At 30.5% G+C, this 26837-nt stretch overlaps 2 protein-coding genes across 3 annotated transcripts in view; both read left to right on the top strand.

The window, feature by feature from the left end:
* Positions 1 to 8059, top strand: part of LOC106689917 (zinc finger protein 26) — a 10693-nt gene extending 2634 nt beyond the window's left edge. Inside the window, exons 4-6 of one of the 2 annotated variants that reach the window (XM_067049987.1) lie at positions 840 to 887; positions 1347 to 1391; positions 5719 to 8059. In XM_067049987.1, coding sequence (XP_066906088.1) covers positions 840 to 887; positions 1347 to 1391; positions 5719 to 7835 — 2210 coding nt within the window. In that variant the 3' untranslated portion in view covers positions 7836 to 8059. Of the gene's footprint in view, positions 1 to 839; positions 888 to 1346; positions 1392 to 1917; positions 2071 to 5718 lie in introns of both variants that reach the window. The other variant, XM_067049988.1, reaches the window with a different exon arrangement.
* Positions 8060 to 14806: 6747 nt separating this feature from the next.
* On the top strand, positions 14807 to 20005 carry LOC106689919 (X-ray repair cross-complementing protein 5). The gene is made up of 2 exons (XM_014435138.2): positions 14807 to 16092; positions 19284 to 20005. Exons 1-2 carry the CDS (start codon positions 14886 to 14888, stop codon positions 19862 to 19864), a joined length of 1788 nt encoding a protein of 595 aa, XP_014290624.1. The 5' UTR covers positions 14807 to 14885; the 3' UTR covers positions 19865 to 20005.
* Positions 20006 to 26837: the final 6832 nt, after the last annotated feature.

Below are 26837 nucleotides of genomic sequence, written 5' to 3' on the forward strand. Positions count from 1 at the left end.
TTTAAAATATTATATTTTTTTTTCATAAAATTCATAATCTTTAGAATCATGTAAAAAATCTTTAATTTTTTTTTCTATTATGGACAGCTGGGGATGTGAAAAAAAATCAAGTGTGTGTTTGGTTAAGTTTGTCTCTAGGTAAACTAAAAAAGAAAAGAAAAAGCATTTTTAATATTACTTAGTTATACAAATTTTGACAGTTAAACTTACTGAAGGTACAAAATATTACAATCTTAGAAGAGATCATAACACAAAAAATATTATAAGGCAATCCTTCCCAGCCGACCTACCCCACTAGAACCCTTTTTAGCGATGTTCTTATATCAATTTTGAAATATTTATTTGAAACAGGAAAAGAAAACTTAAGATAGTTCAATCAATTAATATTTGAAAAGTGGCTAAAATTGAAAAAAAAAAAAAACTGTGAGACCCGCCCTCCATGGTAGCCTTACTTATCTTACCTTTCAAAAAGACACTTATTGTGAGTATGTTGTTGAATATACGACAAGGATTGCTTTCTAATATTTTGTGTGGTATGATCTCCTCTTCTGAGATTGTGACTCTCAGAAGAGGAGATCATACCACACAAAATATTAGAAAGCAATCCTTCCCAGCCCACTCGCTCCACTATAAAAAACATTTTTTTCATTCCCTTCATTAAGAGTAATTACTAAACTAAAAAACTTGTTTGAAGGATTATGAAGGAAAGTTCATTTATTTTAATGGTTATATCCTCATCATCATCTAACTGAGTTCACATTTTATTGTTGAATTCCCTAAGTGTGTACTGAGAAGTTCCTTTTGATTTTCTTGTTTAAATTTTTTTTTTATCATTGTAGGTTGTCTAATCCATGTGAAAGAAGAAGAAATGCTCGTCCCAGATGATGGTAAGAAAAATTTATTCCATTTAAATGGTAAGGCTGTTCAATAAAAAGCAGTTTACATTTTATTTCATTTATTTCTATCTCTAAGGGATCATTATATTTAAAATTAGTCTGAAATTTTGTATCTTTTATTGTTTTATATATATCAGATTATATCACCAATTCTATTGTCCTGTCATTACTAGTTTTTGTTTTGAAGCCACCCAAACCTTTCATAAAATTACATCTATATCTTCAGATCTCTTGATAAAACTTGTCCAAAAGAATAAAGTAAGTACAATCTTTATTCACCAAGCTATCTTATAAAAATATTAACTTTATTTGAGGAAAAAATCAGATAATTTTATTAATATATTATAATTGTTTCCTTCTTGTCATTCAACTGTGTTGACATTCTCTTGTTAATTTCCTTGAGTGTGTTTTTAATTTTCTTATTTAAAGTATTTTTTTTTATCTCTTTAGATGGCCTTGTTCATGTGAAAGAAGAAGTGCTCATTCCAGATAGTGGTGAGTGACATTCACTGATCTTTAAATGGTCAGGCTGGTATACAAAAAACTTGGTTTGTGGTTTGAGGTGTTTTATTTTAAAAGCTATTATATTCTCTTCTGAAAATTAATTTTTTTTTTTTTTACTGAGAATAGAGAATTAAGAGAATATTATCTTCTAATAAAAATACTCTAGTGGCAGCCAGTAACCAGTTAGGGCAGAATTCTGCAGCTGATATTATTAGAAACCTGTGGGGTGGTGGATGTTGCACATTTAAATCGAAATTTGAAGTTAGGTTGTCGGTTGGCAATTGTATGCATTGACGTTGGATGAAATTGGAAAAATCTTCAAAGATTAGTGTGTCTGCTGTAGAACCAAATTCAGTTTCAAAACGGTCAAGTGATTTAACATCTAATAATCTTAGAAAGAATGTCAATAATATGAATCCGATAGGGTCCTTAAGATTCATATTTCTCAAAGCTGTTGCACGCTCTAACACGACCTCAGCAAAATTTTCTAATGATCGGGATTCGAATTTTGTTATAGGTTTGAACCCGAAGATAATAATCAAATAATTAGTGGCATGAATTCATTTATTGTTATACTTCTGTACCAGAACTACCCAGGCTTGTTCATAACCATCAGAAGTTGTCAGAATATCCACTATAGATTGTAGCGCTGTACCCAAGCGGACTTGAGGTAATGAAATTTTTGTATTTCACTCAAGTTTACATTATTATGGATTAATGAAATAAATGTGTCTTAGAACGAAACCCAATTAGAAATTTGCCCTTTGAATGTGGGTAAATTTATGGTTGGTAATTTAATGCGTGGTTCAAATTCCAACTGATTACTATTTTTAATCACTGATTGACTGGCGGCGGTTGTTTCTCCAGTAATCCTGGAAGATAGATTCATCTTCCAAAATTTTAGCTAAATATTTTGCTTCTTTAAGACACCCCTGAAATTTATCGTTAGTGCTATCTAATCTAGATAATTGAGCTTTAAATAAATTTATTTTTTTAGAATTTTCTGAGCAGGAAAACCCTATATATATAGTATCTTTTATGTCCTGAGCTAAATCCTCTAACTCATTTTCAAGCTCAGACAACTGAATTCTATTTTTATCTGCTTTAGGCCCCGCTACTTACCTTAAAACAACTTTTAAAATAAACTATTTTACAAATAAATGTTCAATCCAAAGCCCAGAGGACCAAAATTATGTTAAGTTATAAACGCAGACAGATCTGCTTAGATGCTACCATGGCCACTAATTAGCCGGAACTCATATTAAAGTCAAAAAACAGTAAGTAGTGGTCTGGTTCCAAACTGTAATGACGGTTAACTCACTAAAAATGTTCAAACTATTAAATTATAAAGACAGACAGGGCTGCTTAGACGCTGCCATGGCCAATAATTGGAACTGCACTAAAAACGAAGATGGTCGGCCCGTTGCTAGGCGACCGCTAAGCGACGATTATCAACCCTTAGCAACTGTCTCTATTACTCATTACAACACACAAATATAGTTACATATTTTTCTTTTCAATTAACTAAATCCAATTAAAATGATATAAATATAACTAAATTAAACACTAATAAAACTCAGATACTATTTAAAATTATTTACAAGGTAATTATATATTACGGCGTTAATACTATGAGTTTTATAACATCGGTGGTAACTAGCCATATTTTGGGCGGCTACAATTTTTATTTTATTTTATTTTACACCCCTAGCAATGTTTAGTGATGATTTAATTTGTTTAAATTATAATATTGTTCATTTAGAAGTGAAAAAAGTATAAATAAAAAAAAATAAAACGTACTCTTTGTATGGATTTATTTAAAATATGATAAAAAAATGAGTTCATCCACTAAATTTGTATTATACACATTTCTACTATTAATGAAATTTGTTTTACAGAATCAAATGATTTATACTATAGATATGTATTTCTAATTCGAACAAAGTCTATTATGAACACTTTCAAAGGAATTAGATCACCCGATATTGAAACTATAAAAATTTCCACTTACCATTTTCACGGTGATTACAGTAACTTGCCTGTAGATTGGGAAGTTAAAAATATCATGTATACATGTGCACTTTTATTTGTAAACCAAAATGTTATTGATTGCTGAGCTGTCTCAAAAAAGTAACTATTTATTTTTTTAACGCCTGCTCGGATTATTAAAGTGTTTGGGTTACCGAAATTATACTGTACTTGTAAAAATACTAATCTGTTGGTTATTTACCGATACTTATTCACCATTTCACCATATGCTTACTTTGTTTCATTCGTTTTTTGTTTCCTTTTAGTTTCTAGTTCATTTGCTTTTACTTTTATAAATTAAAAATTTACAGCTTATTAAATGAATTATAATTTACTGGGTAAAGGACTGCTAATGAAATGAAATTAAAAATAGTTTATTATTCTGGAACTATGTCCCTTTAGAACAATTATAAGGTAATTGTAGTATTACATTAAAATATATTGGCCAAAAACAATGAGGCCATACTTAATTAAAACTTATATTAAAATAGAATATAAATAATTTTAGATATAGAGGAAAAAAAATTAAAATATTAAATGACTAAATACATAAAAAACAAAACAAAAATGTAGTTAAAAATTATCTATACTATTATAATATTGGATCAGTTTGGTGAAGTAAAAGATAGTTAAACGGAAGGGTTTTAAACAAAGGAAGGGGTGATACACGGTGTATGTTAGAGGGAATGGAGTTCCAGTGAAAGGCAGCTTGGGTAAAAAATGATTTATCAAACGCAGCAGTTCGGTGAGGTGGAGGGTAGGTATCAGATAAACGGATTGGAACAGATAGTAGTGGATTGGACTGAGAATTTGGATTGCAGGTTTTCCAGGATATAGGAAGGACGCTGAGTACTAATTACTTGGAGTAAAAAGGAAGCTAGGAAATACTGGCATCGGGAGGATGGATAGAGTCACTTCAGCTCAGCGTTATATGTGTATCTCTGGTGATCCCAAAAATATATTGTATTATGCTTTTCATTTGACATTTAAGCTTAGATTTGAGATTACCCGAGAGTCCGCCATATAGGAGCTATAGTCAAAGTGAAGGAAAACAAGAGAGTAAAGTACGAATTGATGGGTTTCAAGTGGAAGGAGATAAGGGATTCTATTGAATTGATTCGCTATGGTTTGACAGGAACAAGTGACTCTAAAATTTTAAATTTTTGACTGATGTATGGAATGAGAGTATTGTTTAGGATAAGGTTGGGGGGTCCTGGGATAGATTTAAGAGTGTGAGATCCGATTATGATAGTTTTAATCTTTTTGGCATTTAACGTAAGTTTGTTGGTTGGCCAAGTGCTTACTATACTATTGATATCTTCTTGTAGTTTAAGAATGGCATTTGAGGTGTCAAGAGGATTGAAGGAAAGGTAAAATTTATGAGTCCTCTGCCTATAAATGATAATGGTTATCATCACCCACACAATTAATTTAATTAATAAATTGTTTGTATTACTCTACCAGTGCATTTTATTCTTATTTTTATTGCTTATTCTAATTATATTAATATACATTTTCTTATAATTCTCACATTTTTTTTTTTATTTATTATCTTATAGCGTTATAGTTATATAAAATACATGATATATATATTTATGTAATCATATATTCTGTTTTAGTTTACAATATTTTTTTTTTATTTATTATTTGTTTTTACCCCTGGTGAAGACCTAGAAATTAATTTTTGAAATAACTGTTTATATAAAATAATATTAAAAATAAATCGAAAAATAGTTATTTAAAATTTGAATAATTACTATCTCTAGATTTCACATAACATTTCATTTTTTTCTGATTTGTTATTTTTATGTACTGTTGAATAATAACAGGACCCAAAAATCCAAACAAAATATTACAGTATCTTAAACATATCTAATTATGGTGGTCACTTGGTCAAGTCATTACTAGCTCTTTGGCAGCAACTAAAAGCAATCAGACTTGACTTTAATGGCTTCCCCCCAGCTTGTAGCTCACTTGTGGCTAGTGCAACTGGATTTTTGGTTTGTTCACTTATGTTTGTGCTATACGTTTATACACCTGAAAACAGATATTTATTAATGTTTTAGATGTTAAAGTTTTTTTATGAGCACCCATTTTGTATTGGTGTGTCAGCCCAATTTGAATTTTACAGAGGTTTATGATTAACCTTTTTAGGGCCAGGCAAAAAACAGGTAGCTATAATTTTATGAAATTCTAAAAAAATTTTTTTGAACACATAGTGTTCCATTAAAAAAAAATGCTTGAAGTTTTTTTGTAAAATTGTTTTAAATACATAATTTATTTTTTATAGATGCAGAGGATTCCTTTGATAAGATAGAAGAAATCAGTAAATCTGGCTTGAAAGATAAGATAAAAATGGATTTGAAAAAATGTATTTCTTACTGTAAAGTTCGGAAGACTTTTCTATGTTTTCACTGTAACTACAATGTTCTGGAGTTTCTTAAATTGAAAAAACATATAATACGCCACCACATATGTGAGAAGCCTTATCAATGTTCTCACTGTGATTATAAAGCTGCAACCAGTCGTACATTAAAATCACATATATTGCACCGTCATACTGATGAAAAACCATATCAATGTCCTGAATGTGATTACAAAACCGTAACAACGGGTCAATTAAAATTACATATAATGCAGCATACTGGTAATAAACCTCATCATTGTCCTCATTGTGATTATAAAGCTGTGAGAAGTGGTAATTTAAAAGTTCACATTATGAGCCATCATACCGAAGAGAAGCCCCATCAATGTCCTCAGTGTGATTATAAAGCTGTCTCAAATAGTCTAATAAAATCACATATAGTATTCCGTCATGGTGGTAAGAAGTCTCATCAATGTCCTCACTGTAATTATAAAGCTGTATTTAATAGTCTTTTAGAACGACATATCAAGCTCCGTCACACTGGTGAAAAGCCTCATAAATGCCCTCACTGTGATTATAAAGCTGTATTAAGTGATCAGTTAAACTTACATATAATGCAACATCATACTGATGAGAAGCCTTATCAATGTTCTCACTGTGATTATAAAGCTGTAACCTGCTCTCAATTAAAGTCACATATATTGCACCGTCATACTGTTGAAAAGCCTCTTCAATGTCCTGAATGCGATTTTAAAACCGTAACAAAAGGTCAATTGAAGTCACATATAATAAGGCATCATACTGGTGATAAACCTTATCATTGTCCTCACTGCGATTATAAAGCTGTCTGTAGGGGTCACATAAAATCACATATAATGTATAATCATACTGGTGAGAAGCCTCATCAATGTCCTCACTGTGATTATAAAGCTGTAACAAGTGGTCATATTAAATCACATATAAGGTCTCATCATACTAAGGAGAAGCCTCATCAGTGTCCTCACTGTGATTATAAAGGTACAACAAAACCTCAATTAAAATTACATGTAATGCACCACCATACTGGTGAAAAACCTCATCAATGTCCTCACTGTGATTATAGAACTGTTGTAAAGGGTCAATTAAAATTACATATAATGCATCACCATTCTGGTGAGAAGCCTCATCAATGTCCTCACTGTGATTATAAATCTGTAACAAATCGTCAAATGAAATTACATATAATGCGCCTCCATACAGGTGAAAAGCCTCATCAATGTTCTCAATGTGAATATAAAACTGTTACAAGTAGTGCATTAAAATTACATATAATGCAACACCATACTGGTGAGAAGCCTTATCGATGTTCTGTTTGTGATTATAAATTTTTATTAAATGCTGATTTAAAAAGACATATAAAGAGCCGTCATACAGGTGAGAGGCCTCATCATTGTCCTGTTTGTGATTATAAAACTTTATCAAAAGTTAATTTAAAATCACATATAATGTATCAGCATACTGGTGAGAAGCCTCTTCAATGTCCTCACTGTGATTATAAAGCTGTAGCAAGTTGTCAAATGAAATCACATATAAGCTATCGTCATACAGGTGAAAAGACTCATCAATGTTCTCAATGTGAATATAAAACTGTTACAAGTACTGCATTAAAATTACATATAATGCAACGCCATAATGGTGAGAAGCCTTTTCGATGTTCTCTTTGTGATTATCAAGCTGTAAAAGGTTATATTTTAAAAACACATGTAATGCATCACCATACAGGTGAGAGGCCTCATCAATGTCCCCATTGTAAATATAAAGCTGTAACAAGTAGTCGAATAAAATTGCATATTAAGAGGTGTCATGCAGATAAGAAGATGGAAGAAATCAACCAGTCTGGCTTAAAAGCTGGAGTGAAGAAGGATTTTAAAAAATCTATTTCTCATCTTACAGTAGCTCAGAAGGCTTTTAAATGTTTTTACTGTAACTTTAATACTTTGAAGTTTAATCAATTGAAGAAACATATAATGCTACACCATATATGTAAAAAGTTTCATCAATGACAGCTATGTAACTATAAAACCGTTACTAATAGTGCATTAAAAAAACATGTAAAGCACCATCACACAAAGGAGAATCTCTCTGTGAATATAAAACCTTATCAAATACTCATTGTAAAAAACATATGAAGAACCATCATGACTGTTTTATAACTTTACAAAATGTGCATAAAAAAATTTCTGTAGTGCATGAAATGAACAATTTTAATAAAAATATTTCCAATCAACAGTTTTTCAATGAATATTTAGTTGGAATTAACAAAGTTTACATTGTTATTACTTTGGGGTTTGTTTGCTCTTTCTCTATTTTATGCATTGATTTTAATTTGTTTCCTTATTAATTATTAGTAGTTATAAAAATGTATTTTATTTATTATGTCCACATAATGATATCCAATTCCTCCTGTATTCGTTTTAAAATTAACTACGTCTTTTATAAAACAGATTCTACATATTTTCTAATTCTTACATCCTCTGCTTTGTTTATAATTTTAACTTCTTTAAAATTAAACTAATGGTTATTTTCTGTGCTGTGTCCTGCTAATTCTGTGGCATTAATATTTTTATGGTTTTTGGTTTTTTTGTTTTATGCTGATTTATTCTATTTTTTTAATTTTGTGATGTCGCACCTATGTAGAAATTGCTATTACATTGATTGCAGTTCATTTTATAGAATTTTGCCTATTTTCTTTCATATTTGACAGGAATTTCTCTAATTTGTTATTATTATACAATCCAAATTTTAAATTTGGATGGTCATACTTCTTAAAAGAACTTTTAATTTTATTTGTCATCCCAGGAATGTATTTTATTTTTTGAAAATTTCCCACTTTTAACAGTTTTTCTATTTTATTTTTACTATTATTACTGTTATTGCTTTTCTCATCATTTGTGACTTAAAAATAATGTGTTATTAATTTAGGTTTTCTCTTATCTTTTTTTTTTCATCTTAAGTATTTTTTATTTCTTTATGTTTATATTTTCCATTATTTGCGTTTTGATTATTTATATCATTGATACATTTATATTTAAGATTATAAATGTACTTCATGGGTAAAAATCATTTTCCAACATTTTTTATATTCTCTATTTTTAATCTCTTTGGAATATTTAATGTCTGTTAATTTTATGGCTTTTTTAATTAGATTTTTGGCTGTGTTTATTATTTGGTATGGTGGATGATTGGAATAATAATTTGATATTCTGTCATTACTGTTTTCCTTTTTCGTCCACATTGTCTCTATTTTGTTTTGTTTTTTAAATGCTATTTTTATATCCAAATAACTTAATCTGTTATTTATTGATGTTTCTTTGGTGAAAATTATTTTTTGATGTACATTATTAAGTAATTTTAAAAGTTTTTCATCCTTAATTTTTGGCCATTATTAATAAATCATTAATATATTTTGTTATAACTGGTTTTTCTTGCATATTTTCTATGTGTTCTTGATGATTTTATTTAAATAAGAACTATTAAGCAGGACTGATAGTCGGCCTCCTACTGTTTATTGCTCTTTTTTCACTAAATTATTTTAATTTAAAAAAAAATACAAATAAAAAGGAAGGAAGGAAGGAAGTCAGAATTAATAATGAATAATATCTACTGAACTTATTGTTTAAGCTTTCATTAAAAACTAAACAAGAAAAAACTTGAAGTATTAATAAAAAGAAGGTGGTCTGAATGCAGTCAAAGAAAAAAATTCAAATATTAATAAAACTTTTTAATGTAAGCCGATGTTTCGCCCCACTTTGTAGGGCTTATTGAACATCAGAAAATAATGAATATATAACCTTAATAAATAATGTTTTATAATTTTGACCAAATATTGATTTTTTGACCAAATGTTGAATTTTTGTTCTTGCCTCCACTCAGTAAGCCCTGCAATGTGTGTTAATAGTTTTATTAATATTTAGGTTTTTCTTTGACCGAAAAAAGGGTTTTTCTTTCACCGAAAAAAGCGTTTTTCTTTCATGCCTTCTTACAATCTCAGGTGCTTTTTAAATATTAAATATCTTAAAGTCTCCTCTTTCTGTTTTAAGCAAATATTTCAAAAGTGATATAGGACCGTCGCTCTCTGGGGGTTGTAGTGGGGTGAGTCCAGCCAGGAACTTCTTACTAAGATATAAAAAGAAAGGAATCAAGCAAACACTCCTCAGGTGTAGTTTTATTTTATTTTTTAATCGATTTCCAAAACTCAACATTATATATACATACATAGAATTAATTCTTTCGAAAAAATATTGATATATTTCTTTTAAAAAATCAATATTTTCCAACATCACTGTAGTACGATTGACTGCCGCCCATCTTTAGTTTATAGACTTTTGTTCAAACTCTGAATTATTTTTTGATACTGCTCAGTTTTTGTTGATAAGCTATGGCAGATAGCTGGTGCGAAATCCTTTCATATAATTTTCTGTTTTTTAATAACCACCTTCAAATTTTGTGTTATACTAGTAAGGGTAGTGAAGATAGGGATTTCTGATGATCATGGTGATCTGGATTCTCTAGTGTTTATTTGTAACTTGGAGAAAAAAAATGAAATCTTCAATAGGTATTATAACAGATGGAATCTAAAGCAATCATGAGAATGAACAAAAAATACTTTTTCATTTCTGATTTGGCTGTCAAGATTCGTCACAGCTTCATATTAACTCACTGATTGCAGATGTTTTGCTTCTTGCTTTGTTATAGTCCAAGCTCTTTAGTCGACATTATGTTTGTAACTGGATTAGGTCAAAATCGAATAACAATCAATCAGCTAAGTCATAGGTTCCCGGGACCTAAAGAAAATTCAGCATTATTATATCTGTATGTATTGTCAGGAAGAGACACAACAAATATTATTGGTAAATAAAGGAAAAAATCTCTTTATAAAATCTATAGTTAACTAAATGTCTGCATTCTTGAGGATGTCAGTTATCTTGGAACCTATGAAAGATTATAGACTTGGTACACATTTGCCCAGAGCATCAGATTTTGAGTGGTGAGAGAATGTGACTGACAGGAAATTGGTTTATTTAATATGAGATAATTTAATTTACAAAATTTGAAGTTAATAGTACAACAGAAAGACATCTCTGGAATTATCGAGTTCTGCATAAATAAAATCATGAGGAAATAGTTCTAATAATTATTGCATTGTGCTTAATTTGGTCAGTCTTTTCTTTTTGTCCATTAAAAAGTAACTGATAGTAAAAAATTGCCCATCCAAAATGTATGGAGTAAATTATAAGAAGTATGGTTTATGAGATTGAATCTTAGACAAAGTATAAGTCCCCAGGGTATTTCCTCTAATAAATATTATTGGTATATCAACTTGAAGTTGCACTGTCATAGAACTATTTTTATTAATTTATTCTATTATGGTTATCTTATAAATCTGAAATGTTGTTTATACTTATTTATATGAAATAGAGCTTATTCTAGGTGAGTCATTCTTTTATTAGCCTCTTGGTAATGGTAAAGAACATAGTTCCAAAACCTATGGGGCACTAAGTTACCCTTTTGGAAATTTCAAGTGACTAATGCAAGTTCTAATAACAAATTTAATTAATTACCTAGAATTAGAGATGATTTGTGATATATATATTATAGATGGTACTTACACACAGACTGGAGCTATAGGGACACCTAGTCTAATAAGAACCTTTTAATGCCTCCTGAAAGACATCATAGTTCATCGACTCCCTAACATTTGGACCAAGACCAGATAATTATTTTGTATGCATAAATTTGTGACAAATTGTATACATTATCAATAAAAATAATCCACAGAGACCTGGATGAACCCCAATAAATTCACTATTAGAACACCACACTTTTTACAGGGCTATATAAAATGCTATTCTGTGGAGACAAGGTGTTAGATTTTCCCTAAGTCCCTTCAGGACTAAATAAATCCTAATGTCTACTTGGTCAAAAAGTATTTTTGAGGTTGTTACTTCAACTTCCTTACATCTTAAAGTTAGAGGACTGGTGCCCTCAAGTAACCTAACCTTTTCTAGTAACCTAACAAAGTCTACAAAATGGTTCACTAGTCTGGTAATGTTGCTAGCCTATATCTATTGCATTCTTTGCTGAGGTCGACAGAGACATTTTCATAGATGATTCATTCTCTTCACAAAGTCGAGACTGTTGAAAGACAACACTCCAGCTCTTATTGAGGCTTATCAGCCAGCAAGGTGACTGGAACAGTCTAAGGTTTATAACCATCCAGCCGAAGTCAACGCTGGAGGAAATTAGTCACCTCGAAATAGTAAAATCCTAAGGAGCGAATTTGTGGTAGTTATATCTCCGAAATATAATTCTAATTATAATAAAGGATCATCATTATACTTCGTTCGAAGCATGTGGAGATCTTTGGAAGTTTACCAGAATTCCTTTTAGAATGACTAATGGGGTTCCGGCCGAAAAAGCAATTTCAGAACTAGTGAGAAAGGGAAATCTTGGATAAGTGTTCCTTTCCTAAAACAACTATTCACCTTTTAGGTTATGTGATTAGTCACAGATCAATTCAACCATATCTTGACCACTTTGAACTTTAAAGAAATCTTTCCATACCAGCAAGTTTTTCTTTGCGCAGGACTCTTGGCATGTTTGTACACCATGCTCACTTCATTATAAAATTTGCAGATAAAGTACAGGTTCTTATGCGAAGTGGATTTCCATTCAATAATGAAGCTATTAACGTTTTTGAAGGAATAAAGCGGGATATTCAAAAAGCCCCTTTTTCCTGTATTGATCATTCTGATACTTTGATTGTAGAAACAGTTGCATCCGATTCCGATATTGGAGCAGCACTCTCACAAAATGACTGTCCGAATTGCGTTCTTTTTCTGCTCTTTGTCAAAATTTCAAAAATAACACTCATCCATAGAAAAAAAACCTGTGCTGTATTGAAGCTTTAATGAAGTGGAGACACTATTTTCTAGGTGAACGTTTCCTTCTAGTTTCAGGCTATAAATCTTCATGTTCCAAAATAAGAACGCAGATAAAATTAAAAAAAAATTATTAAGTGGAGATTAGAGTTCTCTAGTTACAATTTTGAAATTGTTCACCATCCAGGTAAAGACTTCATTGATTTCTAAGGCATATGCGCCTTGTTATCCACTAAATATCGCCAGGAACAGAGCTGATAAATTGGTGAATAGGCTTCAAGCGCTAAACTGGTCGAGCTGATATGTCAGTCTGTTGACCAGGGGATTGTCACGCTCCGAACTAATATATCAGTTCCTAAAGGGCTGATGCCACAAACTCTAATGTCTGGTTCCCCTGAGGCGTATTACACGCTAGATCAAGAGATTGATGGACTCTGTTATTGTAACCTTTTCCTTAACAATGGAAAGTGGTAATTCCATAACAATGTGGTAACCTCGAAAGACTGGTGCTCTTTCGGTTGCACCTTATCTATCCTAGCCTATATGTTATTTCTACCTACCTTTTTATATTGGTAATACTGAAAGTTTAAATAAACTCCGAGTATCGAGGCATTTTGAGAAAAGATATTAACCTAGATCGTTACACAGCCCTAGTGTTTAAGCCAGGACTGGTAGTCCGATTTTGAACAGGGTTTAGTCACGTAGTGCATGAATCCTTAACTAAGTGCTGCCTAGTTCAGGATTAATTGTTGAAAAAACTAATACTTATTTCAGTAAGCGAGTACAAGATACTTGTTATAGTGATTCACAAACATAGTGGACCTGTTTCCGATTTTCAAAAGCAACAGGCACGAATATTTCTTGTACTATCAAGTAGGGACGTTTCGACTTCCGTAACTCTGGTAATATCATTTGGTCTTTTTTTTTTTTTTTTTTTTTTCAAAACCGTTACAAGTAATAAGAGGTATTTATTTGGCACAGGATAGGTTGTACCTGTTGATGGTCTAAGTTAAAGGTGCCTCTGCACGTTTGTCAAACAATGACAAATTCGCGTAAGCGCAAGCATGTGGTGAGTTATTTGGATTGACAGGTACAAGGTGGCTTAGATTTGCGGCCGACCCGTCGGGTGTTTGTTTTCAGTTTCTATTGTTCAAGAACTGCCAACAGATGAATATTTGTGCTCAGCATGTTTTAATTAATTAGAGAATTTCCCAAACATTCCGATTCAGTAATTAACTTTTGTTTAAGATTGAATATTTTAAAATTCAATCGATTCGGTGCAAATAATACATTGTTTCAGATCTTGTTAATTAACATTAGTAGTTTATTTTTGATTTAACATAGCACAAATATATATTTATGAAGACATTAAATGTATAGATAATTAAATTAAAAAATTTTTGATAAGAATTCTAGAACGGGGGTTGAATTAATAGGATATTTAGTACTAGTTATATGAATTTTTATCATCCACAACCTACATTGCTGATTTTGTTTGTTTTTTTCATTTCGCATATCTTTATTTTCTTCCTTTTTATAATGAAAATAGAGTATATCATGCAATATCTAAAAAATTAAAAAGAAAAAAAAGTCTTGTGGCAAACGTATAGATAACTCGCTAAGCAAGCTAATACTAGTTGGTAAGGGAGTACGAAGTGTCTATTTCGTATTTCCTGAAGAAGTCAATATAGGAATCTGGTAACAGGTAAGGATCACAAGTAAAAAATATAACTGGCGATACTAGTGGAAATATTCGTACATGTCTCTTTTGAAAGTTAGTAACAAATGTATAGTTTAGTAAGAAGTAACAGATCTATTATTTCTCTCATTCTTAATCTGCACTAAGAAATTTCATAAATAATGATTCTTGCTCACCAATGAATGAAAGTTAACGTAGTTATAATATCTTGAGTCTTCATTTATAAATATGCTTTAAAAAAAGTAGATGTTTAAAACTTTAATTATATCATTTTACATGTTTAAACTTATTTTAAATATTAATGAAGTTTACGATGACAAGGAGATTATTTTTTAAATTTCTACCTCTTAATAATTTGCTGTTGCTTTGGAATTTATAGCGGGATTTGAAAAGAACAGGTTCGTTTGGGTAGGTTCTGTATTAACGTGGTTAGGCAGTCAATGTGCTTTGTGTTTTGTTTTTAAACTTTCATAATGGGTACAAACAAAGTTGCGACCGTAGTATTGTTTGATGTGAGTCAAATGATGGCTTCTGGAACTGACAATGGAGAGACATTTTTTGAAAGATCATTAAATTGTTTTAAAAGAATGATTTTACGAAAAATATTTTCTCAAGACTTTGATGATATGGGAGTTGTTTTGTTTGGTTCTGATAGTACAAACAATAATTTAGCTAACGGCGGTAGTTCTTGTTACAAAAACATTGACGAATTTTCCCCTCTTTCTCTAACCGACTGGAATTTGTATGAAAAAATTGAAAATTTAACAATGAGTTCAGTTCCTAAAAGCAATTGGGTCCAGGGATTGGTCGTTGCTCAAGATTTTATGAAGAATCAGACCCAGGGCCGAAAATACAGGACTAAACAGCTAGTTGTCTTTTGTAACTTGAATTCTGAAATATCTCTTTATGTTGAAGCTGTCAATCCCATTGTTAAGGCTCTAGAAAGTGAAAATGTAAATTTGATCGTAATTGGAAATGATATAGCTGATGATTGTGAGGGAAAAGAATTAGATTCGCAAATCTCAGGATCGCTCAGGTTGATGTTTCAGTGCATTACAAATTTGAAAGATGCTGTTCAGTTTAGTTTTTCAGATATTGAAAAAGATTTGAAATATTATGAAAACAAGCGAAAAATGGTAAGGTTCTATTCTATTTCTTTGAAAATTGGGTCACAAATTCAACTTCCTGTCAGATGGATGAAAGTAAACAAGGAAGCTACTAGGTTCAAATGGGAAGTACCACCTGAAAATGTTATATTTGACAATAGGCATCAACAGCAACAGAAAATGGATAGTAAGACTAAATGGGAAGCACCACCTCAGCAACAGAAAATGGATGAAACAAAAATTGAGTTTGAAACAGATACTGTCAAACATACCAATTTTGGTGGTACAATAGTTGATCTTGGTTATGCAGATTTGGAGGCATTAAAGCGAAATTCGGGTTCTCCTAGTTTGATTTACTTAGGAAGTGTTAAAAGTGGAAGAATTTCTCGTTCAATGTTTGTTGGCAAAGATCAGTATGTAATAATAGCTGATAAATCGGCTAGAGCTGTCGCAATGTTTTCAGCATTTGTTGATGCTCTTCTAAAGGCTAAAAAGTATGGACTGGCTCGACGAGTAGCATCGAAAAATGGAAAAATAGTTGTAGGAGCTCTTCTTCCTGTTTCCGATGAGTTTGGTAAAATATTTACTTTATTATTAAATTTATAGTTTTCTTACAGGCCATCTTTTACTATGCATAGTTCAAATTTACGGCATCACATGACATCACTTATTAAGAGGTTTCATTAATTTGGTTGTCTTCTAGAATTGCCTAATATTTTACAAGATTTTAAATTTTATTCCTTCCTAAGCCTAATATTTACTTTTTAAATTTATGGTTATCAGTGTGACTTCACCGATTTCATTATTTACATTTTACTTTTGTAAATTTATTAGAAGTATGAAAAATTACGTCATCTGTTAAAGTCTTAAAATTAGAATTTGTTAATTGTGGTATTAGAATTAATATTTGTAATGTATTCAATTTTTTAATTCTATCAGTGAATCCTTTCTGAATTACCATTGGATTTGATTTGGGATTACGATGTATTGTATTAATCAAATTTTTATGGAATGTGATGTGCTGCCAGGGCTATAGATACTAATCGAGTATTAATAAAATTATTTAATTACTGGATATAATACAATATAATTGGATTTTAAATGTTTCAGAAAATAATGCTATATTTCAATGAATGATTCTATTACCAAATAATTGTTTAAAAAAAATTAATATAGGCAATTATTTAATTGATTATTTCATCATATTATTATTCAACAGATAATTGTTATTTCAGAAATAATTATTTTGTGAAATAAATCCTTATATACCATGATTAAGTATAAAAAAAAAAAAAAAAAAACCTCTGCGATTTGAATTTGTAACTGTGCCAGATATCATGTTCACATTATCACACATTTGTGTTCTGGAGAATATACTAAACATTTAAAAGTTGATTCCAAGCTATTACTTATTATAACACTTAACTAGTATGAGGGCATCGCTGTTAAAGGATTCTAGTGTATTACATGCTAACATAAAACAATAAATCTTATTTAGTTTTTCTATGCTGTTGATTTAAAGTATAACATATATTTTATGGATATCACTGAGTGTAAAGAAAAATGCTCGTAACTACTTGTCTCTGTCTTCTGTTAGGTTTTTACTGTAGAGAAGGATGTGGAACAGACTTTTAGAGATGTATTGGTCACAGAAGGTGTAGTTTTCCTGTGCTTTGAAGAAGAAAATTTTGTTTTTCGTGTAAAGTTCAGTAAAATCTGGATTAAAAACTCTTGACTGACTAGCAGATCTTAGTTTTCTTATGTTACCTATATACGTCAAATAGATTTCTAGGCTGGAAATATTGAAGTTAGAGATAGTTCTTTACGTGAGGTTGTTACATTTTATTGATTGTTTGTGAATTTTTAACTTTTCCAGTATTTCATCTCTGTATTTTACTAATCTACAGCCTTATTGAGTTGCTGTTGATCTGATTGGCGATACCATATTAAAGTTTTTGCCAGTATTCCTTATATCCAGTGAAATCAATCTATTCCGGAACAGCCCTGGCAACCTCTCTTCATGCATTAGTGGAAATTTAGATCAACTAGTTTATGGATTTTTTCATGACACTGACACTTGAGGGGTTTTAACAGTTTTTAATGTGTACTAAATAGTTGAGAGTAAAATGGTATAATTTATCTTAAAAATGAATATGAATAATAATTAAAACAAGTCAGATTTTCAATTCAAAAATATGAGAATTCTGATGAATATTATATAATTGAGGAGAAGATGGTGCGGTAAATGATTAACAAAAATAAGTAAACAATTATTTATTAGTGCCAATGCTTTGGCCAGAATTTCAAGCCTTTATCCGAACTAAGAACAAAAAGATTATAACCAATGAATAAAGGGATATACAAGGAACGTATTCTTCATCTATTCCAACATATGTTTTTAACTTAAAAATTGACAGCACATGCCACTAACTTCACTTGGTTTTTTTTATCTCGACCAAGTCTCTTTGTTTTTTATGCCTTATTTATTTTTCTCATCTTTCTTTTTACACTCCTTCTTCTCTGCTTTTTCTTATTACTTCTCCTTTACCTACGTCATGAAGTTATGTTCACCACATATTATTATTACCTTATTTACTACTTCCTCCTTTTGTCTTTTATTTTTTTATTTTAGTATTTTACTTACATATTTCATTAATTACATATATTTCCTTTCTCATTTTTTCCTCCCTGAACTTTGATCTTAAATTATTATTATTAAATTAAAATATTCATATTTCATTATTTCTTTTTGATTATATAACTTGATATATAATTTCTTTAACCCTTATATTTTACTTATATCTAATTACCCACACTATGTTTTATTTTCCACTTTTCTCATCACTTTATTTTAAATAATTTTCTTTTTGTATATATATTTACTACCTAAATTTTCATATGTATTTTATTATTTGTTCTTTCCTCTTACTTAATTTTCATATTACTTATCTGATACAGCCTGTCTTCTTATAACACTTAGACTATACATCTCTTTCAGCACTATTTATGTATTTATATTTCTGTATGGAGCTCTTTCACATCTTTGTTAATTCTATCTAGCCACCTTGTTTTTGGCCTCCCATGTGGTCTCTTGCCTATTATACTGGCATTTTGTTGTGTTGAGGCATCCTGATGGATTGCTTCAAGCCACATGTCCCGCCCATCTTAACCTCCTTGCCATCATAGTGTGAGATATTGACCGACCAGTCTCTGCAAGCTGTTCACTGTTAGTTCTTCTCTCCCATGAGTTAAGGCTCTGTATGTATATTACGTATTTATAATGCTAATTATTTTCTAGTGGTTCTGTATATCCTTTTATTCATTGGTTGTTATCTTGTTTTGTTTTTTTTAGACCTTACAAAGGATTGAAATTCTCAGTGAAAAATTGGCACTAATAACTAAGTTTTTACATATTTGTGTTCTTCACTTACCGCACCCCCAACCATCTTTTTATATATATATTCATATTCAATTACTAACTTATCATTATGAATAATGTTATAATATTATTTTTATTGTTAATCATATTCATATATATATATTTTCTCCTAGTTGTAAGGCATGACTAAATTGAAGTATAAATTAAAAAAAAAAAAGTTTCTAAGATTCTGCGTAGACATTAAATCCTTTAGATTAATTTGTTTGGCTTTAAATTCACATTTAAACTTTTATTCAGATTCTGTGTGCTTTAAAATTTTATTGTAAAAATGAATGATTATGAGGAATTAATAATGTTATTCTTATCTATTTTTTTTTTTCTTTTAGGGAAAGCTTTGTATTTTTTGAAGCTCCCCTACTCTGAATATGTTCAGCGCATCCCGATGGTCCATTTACCTGTTTCTAATAATACTGAAGCGAAACAAGCGATAAATGATTTAATCGATAATGCAATGTTGCCGGACGATCTTCTCGAGGAAGATAAGGGGATATTATTAAGAGATCCGACATTTCAATCTAGGTGCCATGCCCTGTATTTAAGAGCGACCGGAAAACTTCCCCCGAAGTCTATTATCCCCTTACCGGAAACTGTACAACAAATCATCAATCCGGCTCCCTTTAGTGATAAGGCCAACGAGGCTCTTAAGAGGATTGCTGAAATTTTTCCTTTTACAGAACCAGAAGAAAAGGAAGAATCTCCTAAAAAGAAGTTCAACAAGGTTCAACAACCGAAAACAGGTTCCTCACACATTGATTATAAATACCTTGCTAAAGGAAATCTAGATCGTAATCCTGCTCTGGAATACACTAAAAGCATCACGGTTAATAACAAACAGGAGATTAATGAAATCATGAATTTGGTTAATACTGAGTACAATGATGTGTTTAGTGAGGAAATGTTTAAATAAGGAAATGTTTTAATCTACATGTTTATTTTACTTAATATTTTGATTGTATTCTTATTAAATATCGTACAGTGCCTTTCAAATGTCTCATTATATATTTTAATTTCTGATTGTTGAACTTTTATTTGGCTCAGGTCAGGGGGAGAGTGGATAGAAAAATAATAATCCTGTTACTTAAATTTTTAATTAGAGCATTTTAAAATTGTAGGAAATTATATTTAATCATATTTTCTAGTTTTAATCCATGAAAAAGTTGATTTTTTGTATTATTTCATTAAAGTAATAATGTCAATGTTCATACCAGTTTTATATAATATAATTATTTTGTCCTATTTTAGGTTGAACTGTAAGGAATGATACTATTTAATTCTTGAAAAGTTACTCTGAGCTAGTTTGTGAATACAATGCGAAATACAGCATTTTAGTCTATTTTTCAGTTTATTTTACTTTTATAATTATAAATTAAAAGATATTGTGAATAATGTAAAAACTACTGTAATATATGTTTAACTGGTTAAAAATTGGTTAGACAGGTATGTAAAGTTTTTGTATATTTCTCAGTTATATATTGGATAATAAGGACTTAACCATTTGTAAATATATTGTGTTCGCTTGTTCATGTTTATAAAGATGTATTTAATCCTATTTTTTTAAATGAGTGAATATTAATGTATTAAATAAAGTAAACGATTTTCACTTCTAATAGTTTGTATAATTTGTTTAATTTTTATTATAGGAAGATAGTCCAGGTTACGGTCAATAAAGGTCCCAAAATATTAAAAGAAAACTATTTATTGTTAATCAATGTTTCGTCCCACTTTGCAGAGCTTCTAGTTTTATTTATTTTTTTAACTGACTACTATGTAAAAAAATCTTCCTTCCAACTCCACCATGGATCTGTTAGTTTCACATTCTCTCATACGCAACCCTTAACCTCCCCCTAATTGGTTAGACCAAGGACCAAAGAAATTGTTTAATGATGCAATAAAAATATGCTAATTCTTTTATCGACCTTCCCTTTAAGAAAACTTGAGTGTTTCTTAAATGGTTTATTTATTTTTGACAAAATCAAATTCTTACATATAATAAATCAATGATTATTGATGATACTTGGAAATATTAGCAATGTTTGATTCAAAACTTGTTAGTTTCAGTCTTAAATCGCCTTAAAAACTCCATTTCAACTTATTTCTCTGCTTTTTTTTAAATGGATAACTCATAACTGAAGCCAGGGATCCACTTGGAAATGGATTAAAAAGTTTTGAATATTTTTGTTCTTATATTAATAGTTGTTACTCTGATATATTTGTTAATTTGAATTGGAAATTGCTTCAGTTTATTTATTGAAACACTTTTTTTCTAGGTCAACTAATAGTTAAATGACTTCATGTTGAAAATGACTGTCAAATTTTTCAATTTGTGCAGAAGATTTCACAAAAATGCATTCTGAATTAAGTATGGTTTCAATATCTCGAAAGCAGAATTTAAAATCAGATGTCCCAATTGTTGTAAATTTGAAATGTATCTGAAATATTTAAATAACAATGGAGATTTAAAGAAGTTTTAATACTGCCTCAAAAATAAGTTTCATATTACGTGCCAATTTGTAAGAGAAGAATTCAGATCAGAGTTGGGCAAAAAGTAATAGTTATTACAATTACTTTCTAATTACTATAATGAGCTGTAAATTAATATAAAGAGAAGATGGGAGGGAAGGGGTTTGGTCAGATGCAGTCTTACCAAATTTAGATATATTGGTGGTGCTAGCTTGAAACCGGCCTGTGATGTTGATTTTTTTCATTGAGTGGTGGTTCCACCAAATGAAAAACTTTGACCCCCAACCATGGTTAGGTAGTATAGGACTCCAATAGGAGTCTTGCCGAAAAAAAAATAAAAAAAATAATAATAAACTTATTCAACTGGGCTGAAAAACAAAACGAGACAACAACCTTAATTCAGACTATAAAAATAAAAATAAAATAATAATAAACAAACTTGGAAATATACAAAACTTCTCTCTTGTTCCTTCTTTATTCACTTTTGTGGACACTATATTTTTTTATCTTAATTTTTGTTCATCTACTAACTCCAAGGACTTGGGTTCGAATCCGGATAGGCAGAAATTTGTTTTCTGTTGCACTGTAGCCGTGAGTCAACCGTGTGGGTTCTGGAGCCCTCCTGGGGTCTATCCAGCCTCATAAATTTGGTACCCTTAATTGGGTAAAAACCTGGTGGTCGAGCGTGATTCTGTCCATATCACCTCCTCGCATAACCGTTGGTCTAGTAACAGTACTTACAAAGTACTGCACCCGTAACCCTTCATGGGTTGTAGTGGTACAGATTTTAATTTAATTTGAATTTGACTTGATGACCCAACAATAATTCGCAATTGCTATATTTGAGGATGTATATAGATTTAATGAATGCAATCGATAGTTTGATTTATATTATTTAGTCGATATGTTTAGTCAAATTAAATATATATGTGTACTTAATTATTATGATTCGGTAACATAAATTAAAGCAATATATGGGAAGATATTCGTTTTTACTATCTTAGCAAAGGTTGAAATAGCAGACATTTAGCTTTTCAACGGTTCTATTAACCTAGGGATTGTTAATATCCTAAGATTTTTCAGCAATGAAACAAAGTTGATATTCAGTATTAGCATCTCAAGAAACCCTTAAATAGGAATTTTCGAAAAATTGTAAAATAAAATTTTCGCCATACCTCGGCCTTTGATTTCCATTGAAAAAAAAAATCATTGTTTCATTAACTTTAACCTTGTCATAGTGAAAGGGAACATTTTGAAAAAAAAAAAAACAGCACATTAACCGGCCCAGTAATTCAAAAGTATATTGTGGACGATGATTCGACCTTCCCTTTTATATTTATATTGTATATTTCACCGTGAGAGGCCTCTGGTTTGGATCTCGGGGACAATACCAGATAGAACAAGGAGCTTCTTAGAAGGACTAGGTGTTAGTATCGGGGATATTGCGATCTTAGCAGATATTATTTTGGACTCCCTGGGGATAATACATCATCACCTGCATGGGAACTAGTTCTAGTTTATTTATTGTTTTATTTATTTATTTTAGTACGTGGACCTGTCGATTTGTGTGTTTTAACTTATTTATTCATTAAATTATTTTATTTTTATTATTATTTTTTTTTTACTTATGTATCCAATATAGTATTTCTTTTAACCAACTTTTTATTATATTTTCTTTTCGATCTATGTATTAGTTTTGTTTTGGTAAAATTTATTTATTTATTTGTTTTGGCGTAAACTGATCTACTGCTGTGACTAGTATATCTCTGGTTTGATCTCACATCGCTGTCTAATAGTGAATTTGTTTAGCGGGTCACTGGGGACGATCTGAGAGCGGGAATTCGGGAGAGTGAATTTGTCGATGAATAGAAAAAATGTTTTCTTTCTATTTTATTATACCATGTAGAAATATGTAATTTATATATGTCCGATCACGGATTGATAAGTATGCTGTGTAATGTAGCAACCCAATGTATTTGGGCAGCATGAATGAATATTTCTCTCTCTCTAGATAATACTGTGTAGTTTTTTTTTCTTGCCCATTGCATTATATAATTGTTTCTTTAAGTTGTTTTCCATTATTTGTAGACTAGTAATTATACTTAGTTCACATTAAAGTAATAAAAAATTGGGATGAAATAATCGACTTTTTTCTCCTTTTGGACTCTTGGACTATAGGGTGTAAGACCTAGTTACCAAATGTATGTGTAGTAAACTATATTAAGTTAGATTAATTTTGTATAGTTCGCCCATGAGTTAAATTCGACTTATACGAAATAGGGTTTCCATCCAAATTGGATTAATAATAACTAGTTGGCGATGGACGAAGTTGATCTAGATGAAGCAGTGAGCCAAGGTTGTCCGAAAGGAGGTTATAGGGTTAGCTGGTTCCATCTTAATATATGAACCAAGCTTGTTTTCTTCGCTTCCTCGTCGTCGCCGATATAGATTTCACTGGATCCGGTTTTGTTCAAGCCGAGTCCTCGTGTACGCAGGCGAGGTGGCCAAAAGCTTTTGAGAGTTTTGTATTTCTTTTTTGTGTTACGTACTCATTTCAGAACCTGTACTCTATTGCATTTTTTTGTATTTCTTAAAAATAAAATTTATTGCAAAAGACTGATCTAGAAAGTAATTTTTTATTAACTGTTCCATGAAAAAATTGACTTTATTAATTTTATAATTAGTCCTATTTAGAACAGCAAATATATTTTTAGATTCTTAATAGACAGAAAAGAGAGGAAACTGCTCGTCGACTCCGACTATTATAGCACTTACTAGACAAACGTCTAAACTTCCAATCCATCACAGAAAACTGATCTACATGACTATTTTAAGTACAATATGGACGTACGGAGTTGAGCTTTGTGGCTCCTCTAAACCTTCGAATTCCTCTCGTATCAAATCCTTACAATCCAAAATTCTTCGTAAAATCCTCAAAGCTCCTTACTTTGTCACGAATAAAATCATCCATAAAGTCCTTAATGTTCCATATGTAACCGATCTAGCCACCAGATGTAAATCCTTCCATTATTATAAGCTCCCTAACCATCAAAACCCTGTAGTATCTAATCTTGCTTTCTCTTCTATTCATGACAGTCCTCCGAGGCGCCTGAAAAGAAGATGGCCAGGGAGAAACCTTAAAATTCGAATTTTCGAAAAAATAGGAAAATCAACTTTTTTGGGCCAAAATGTTTGCCACCCATTAACCTTTGATCTCTTTTGAAAAATAAAACAAATTGCAATAACTTCAACATGACTTTACCAAACAGTAGCAATGGTTTAGGGGTCTATAAACTGTACCAAAGGCAACAAATCTATTTAAACAGATTAAAACTGGAGATGTAAAATAAAACGTTTAAAATATTTTCTTTATTTGAAACCAATATTTCACCCAAGGGCATTAAGTCTAAATTAATGTAGGTTAAAAGACCCGGCATTCAGCTTTCCAACAGTTCTATTAACGCACGAATTGATTTAAATGTAAAAGAGTTATGAACAATGGTCACCGGTAGAAAAAAAAACTCTAAATAAATAAACTTCAAAAATTTCTGATTTTTAATTTATTTGAAAAATAGTATTTGAAGGTTTCAGACGACGCTATGAATGAATATGAATTGCTATTTCATAAAACAATTTTTTTACCTACTTTACTGAAATCTTTATTATTTCATTATTTTTTTTTTTAATTTTTCGTGAATTAAAATTGAGTTTTGAAAAAATTGGAACAGCCAATAACCTTCCCGGGAAAATCCTGAACATTTAGCAAAACACCACAAACCCAATTGGATGCTCGGTATGGTTGAGCATAAAATACCAACAAAGAACTATTGATTTTTATGTATTAGATACAGCCTGAATGTCATATATATCATTGATAAGAGATTTCCTTTTTATAATACGATTCAGTTTATTATAGGATATCCAATGAATGAGGTTAACGACAGCCTTTATATTCTTCTAATTTCTATTCGGATTATGCTAGTGTGGACAGTCGGATTAGGAAGGCCTGTTCCGACCTAGTTATAAAGAATTTAGGAACTAGTAATCAAAGAGCTTTTGCTAGTTGTATGTTTTTAGGCCATCGGCTTCCTGTTCCCGCCTCCGTTGGACGTTGAGTGATTGTAGAAGAGAAACAGGTAAAAATAGATTCTAAAATTAGAATTGTGAAACTCACGAAAAAAATAAATCAACGATTTTGTGAACAGTTCCATCGCTAACGTCGTATTCCCCCCTCAATTCTGTTTTGAAAATAGACATAAAGAAAATGAATTTTTTCGTTAATAGAGAAATTGGACAACTCCTGGTTAAATGTTATAGTTAAAATCATTAATCTATTTAATATTAGAGAAGTAACAAACAATAAAAAGAAAATATTTCTTCATATTTCCCCCTACTCCATTTCTCTTCTAACTTGTTCCTTCTTTTCACCTCTCCGGACATTTTAAATTTATTTTAGCTTATTACTTCTTACTCACCTATATTACTATGTATCTTTTATCCATTTTATTATATATATATAGTTTTCTTTCATGCACTTCATTATGTTGATTTAAATTGTTTTTCATTATTTTTGGCATAACTTACTTATCTTAGTAGGGGTATTCATGATATTGTGTTAAATGTAAAATGTTTTACCATGTCATAAGTATAAGATTGTGAGCAGCCCTATTTAAAGTCGTGTTAAATGGTAAATGGTTTTTTCCGATCCCTCTAAAACAGAAAGAAACAATGAATTAGTGAGTGCTTTATTGTGAAAAAAAAGAAAGAAAGGAAATAAATCGTGTTTTGTACTACCTTATACTACCTTTGGTATTTATGATTACCTGTAATGTTTATTGTTATTTATGAAATATCCATTCTAGATAGTACTATTTTTAAATCCGAAGGTGAGGGGCCTCCTCGTAAATGCTTAAGAGCTCCTAGCGGACTTTCTGAGCAACTTCTTCAGTAACCTTTCCTTCCAAAACTTCGTGTTATTGTTTACTTCTAAGTTTTGATTACATTAATTTATTACAATATGCCTAAAATAAGTGAAAAGTAGAAGTGTAAAAGTTTGGCTACTGATTATATTTTTAAAAAAAATCCAAGACAAAAGAAAAAACAATACAAAACACAAACCACGAGTAAGTAACCTAACACGACAACAAATAAAGCAGTGACAAGCTCAGCTGGTCTGTTTCGTGACGTCATTCTCCATTTAACAGACCTAGTGACAGACTCTCAGCCATGTTACATGTTATCGTTTTAATATGGTAAAAGAAGGAAATATTTCTCCATTAAACATAAGTTTTTCCATTTAACACGGTTTAACATGTTAAACTAAAGATCATGAATACCCCTATTATGAAAATTCCATTACTCATCATTTACATTACATTCCGAACCTTTTTCTTACATATATATATTTTTGTTTACTTGAA

The sequence above is a fragment of the Halyomorpha halys genome, unplaced genomic scaffold (assembly GCF_000696795.3).
Source record: "Halyomorpha halys isolate HHAL.00 unplaced genomic scaffold, Hhal_1.1 Scaffold1523.1, whole genome shotgun sequence".
Lineage (NCBI taxonomy): Eukaryota > Metazoa > Arthropoda > Insecta > Hemiptera > Pentatomidae > Halyomorpha > Halyomorpha halys.

What these genes read in the sequence shown, in the direction of transcription:
- LOC106689919 (XM_014435138.2), top strand. Translation starts at nt 14,886, where the DNA reads ATGGGTACAAACAAAGTTGCGACCGTAGTATTGTTTGATGTGAGTCAA. An exon ending in TCCTGTTTCCGATGAGTTTG is followed by an intron (nt 16,093 to 19,283) that starts GTAAAATATTTA and finishes TTTTTCTTTTAG; the next exon opens with GGAAAGCTTTGTATTTTTTG.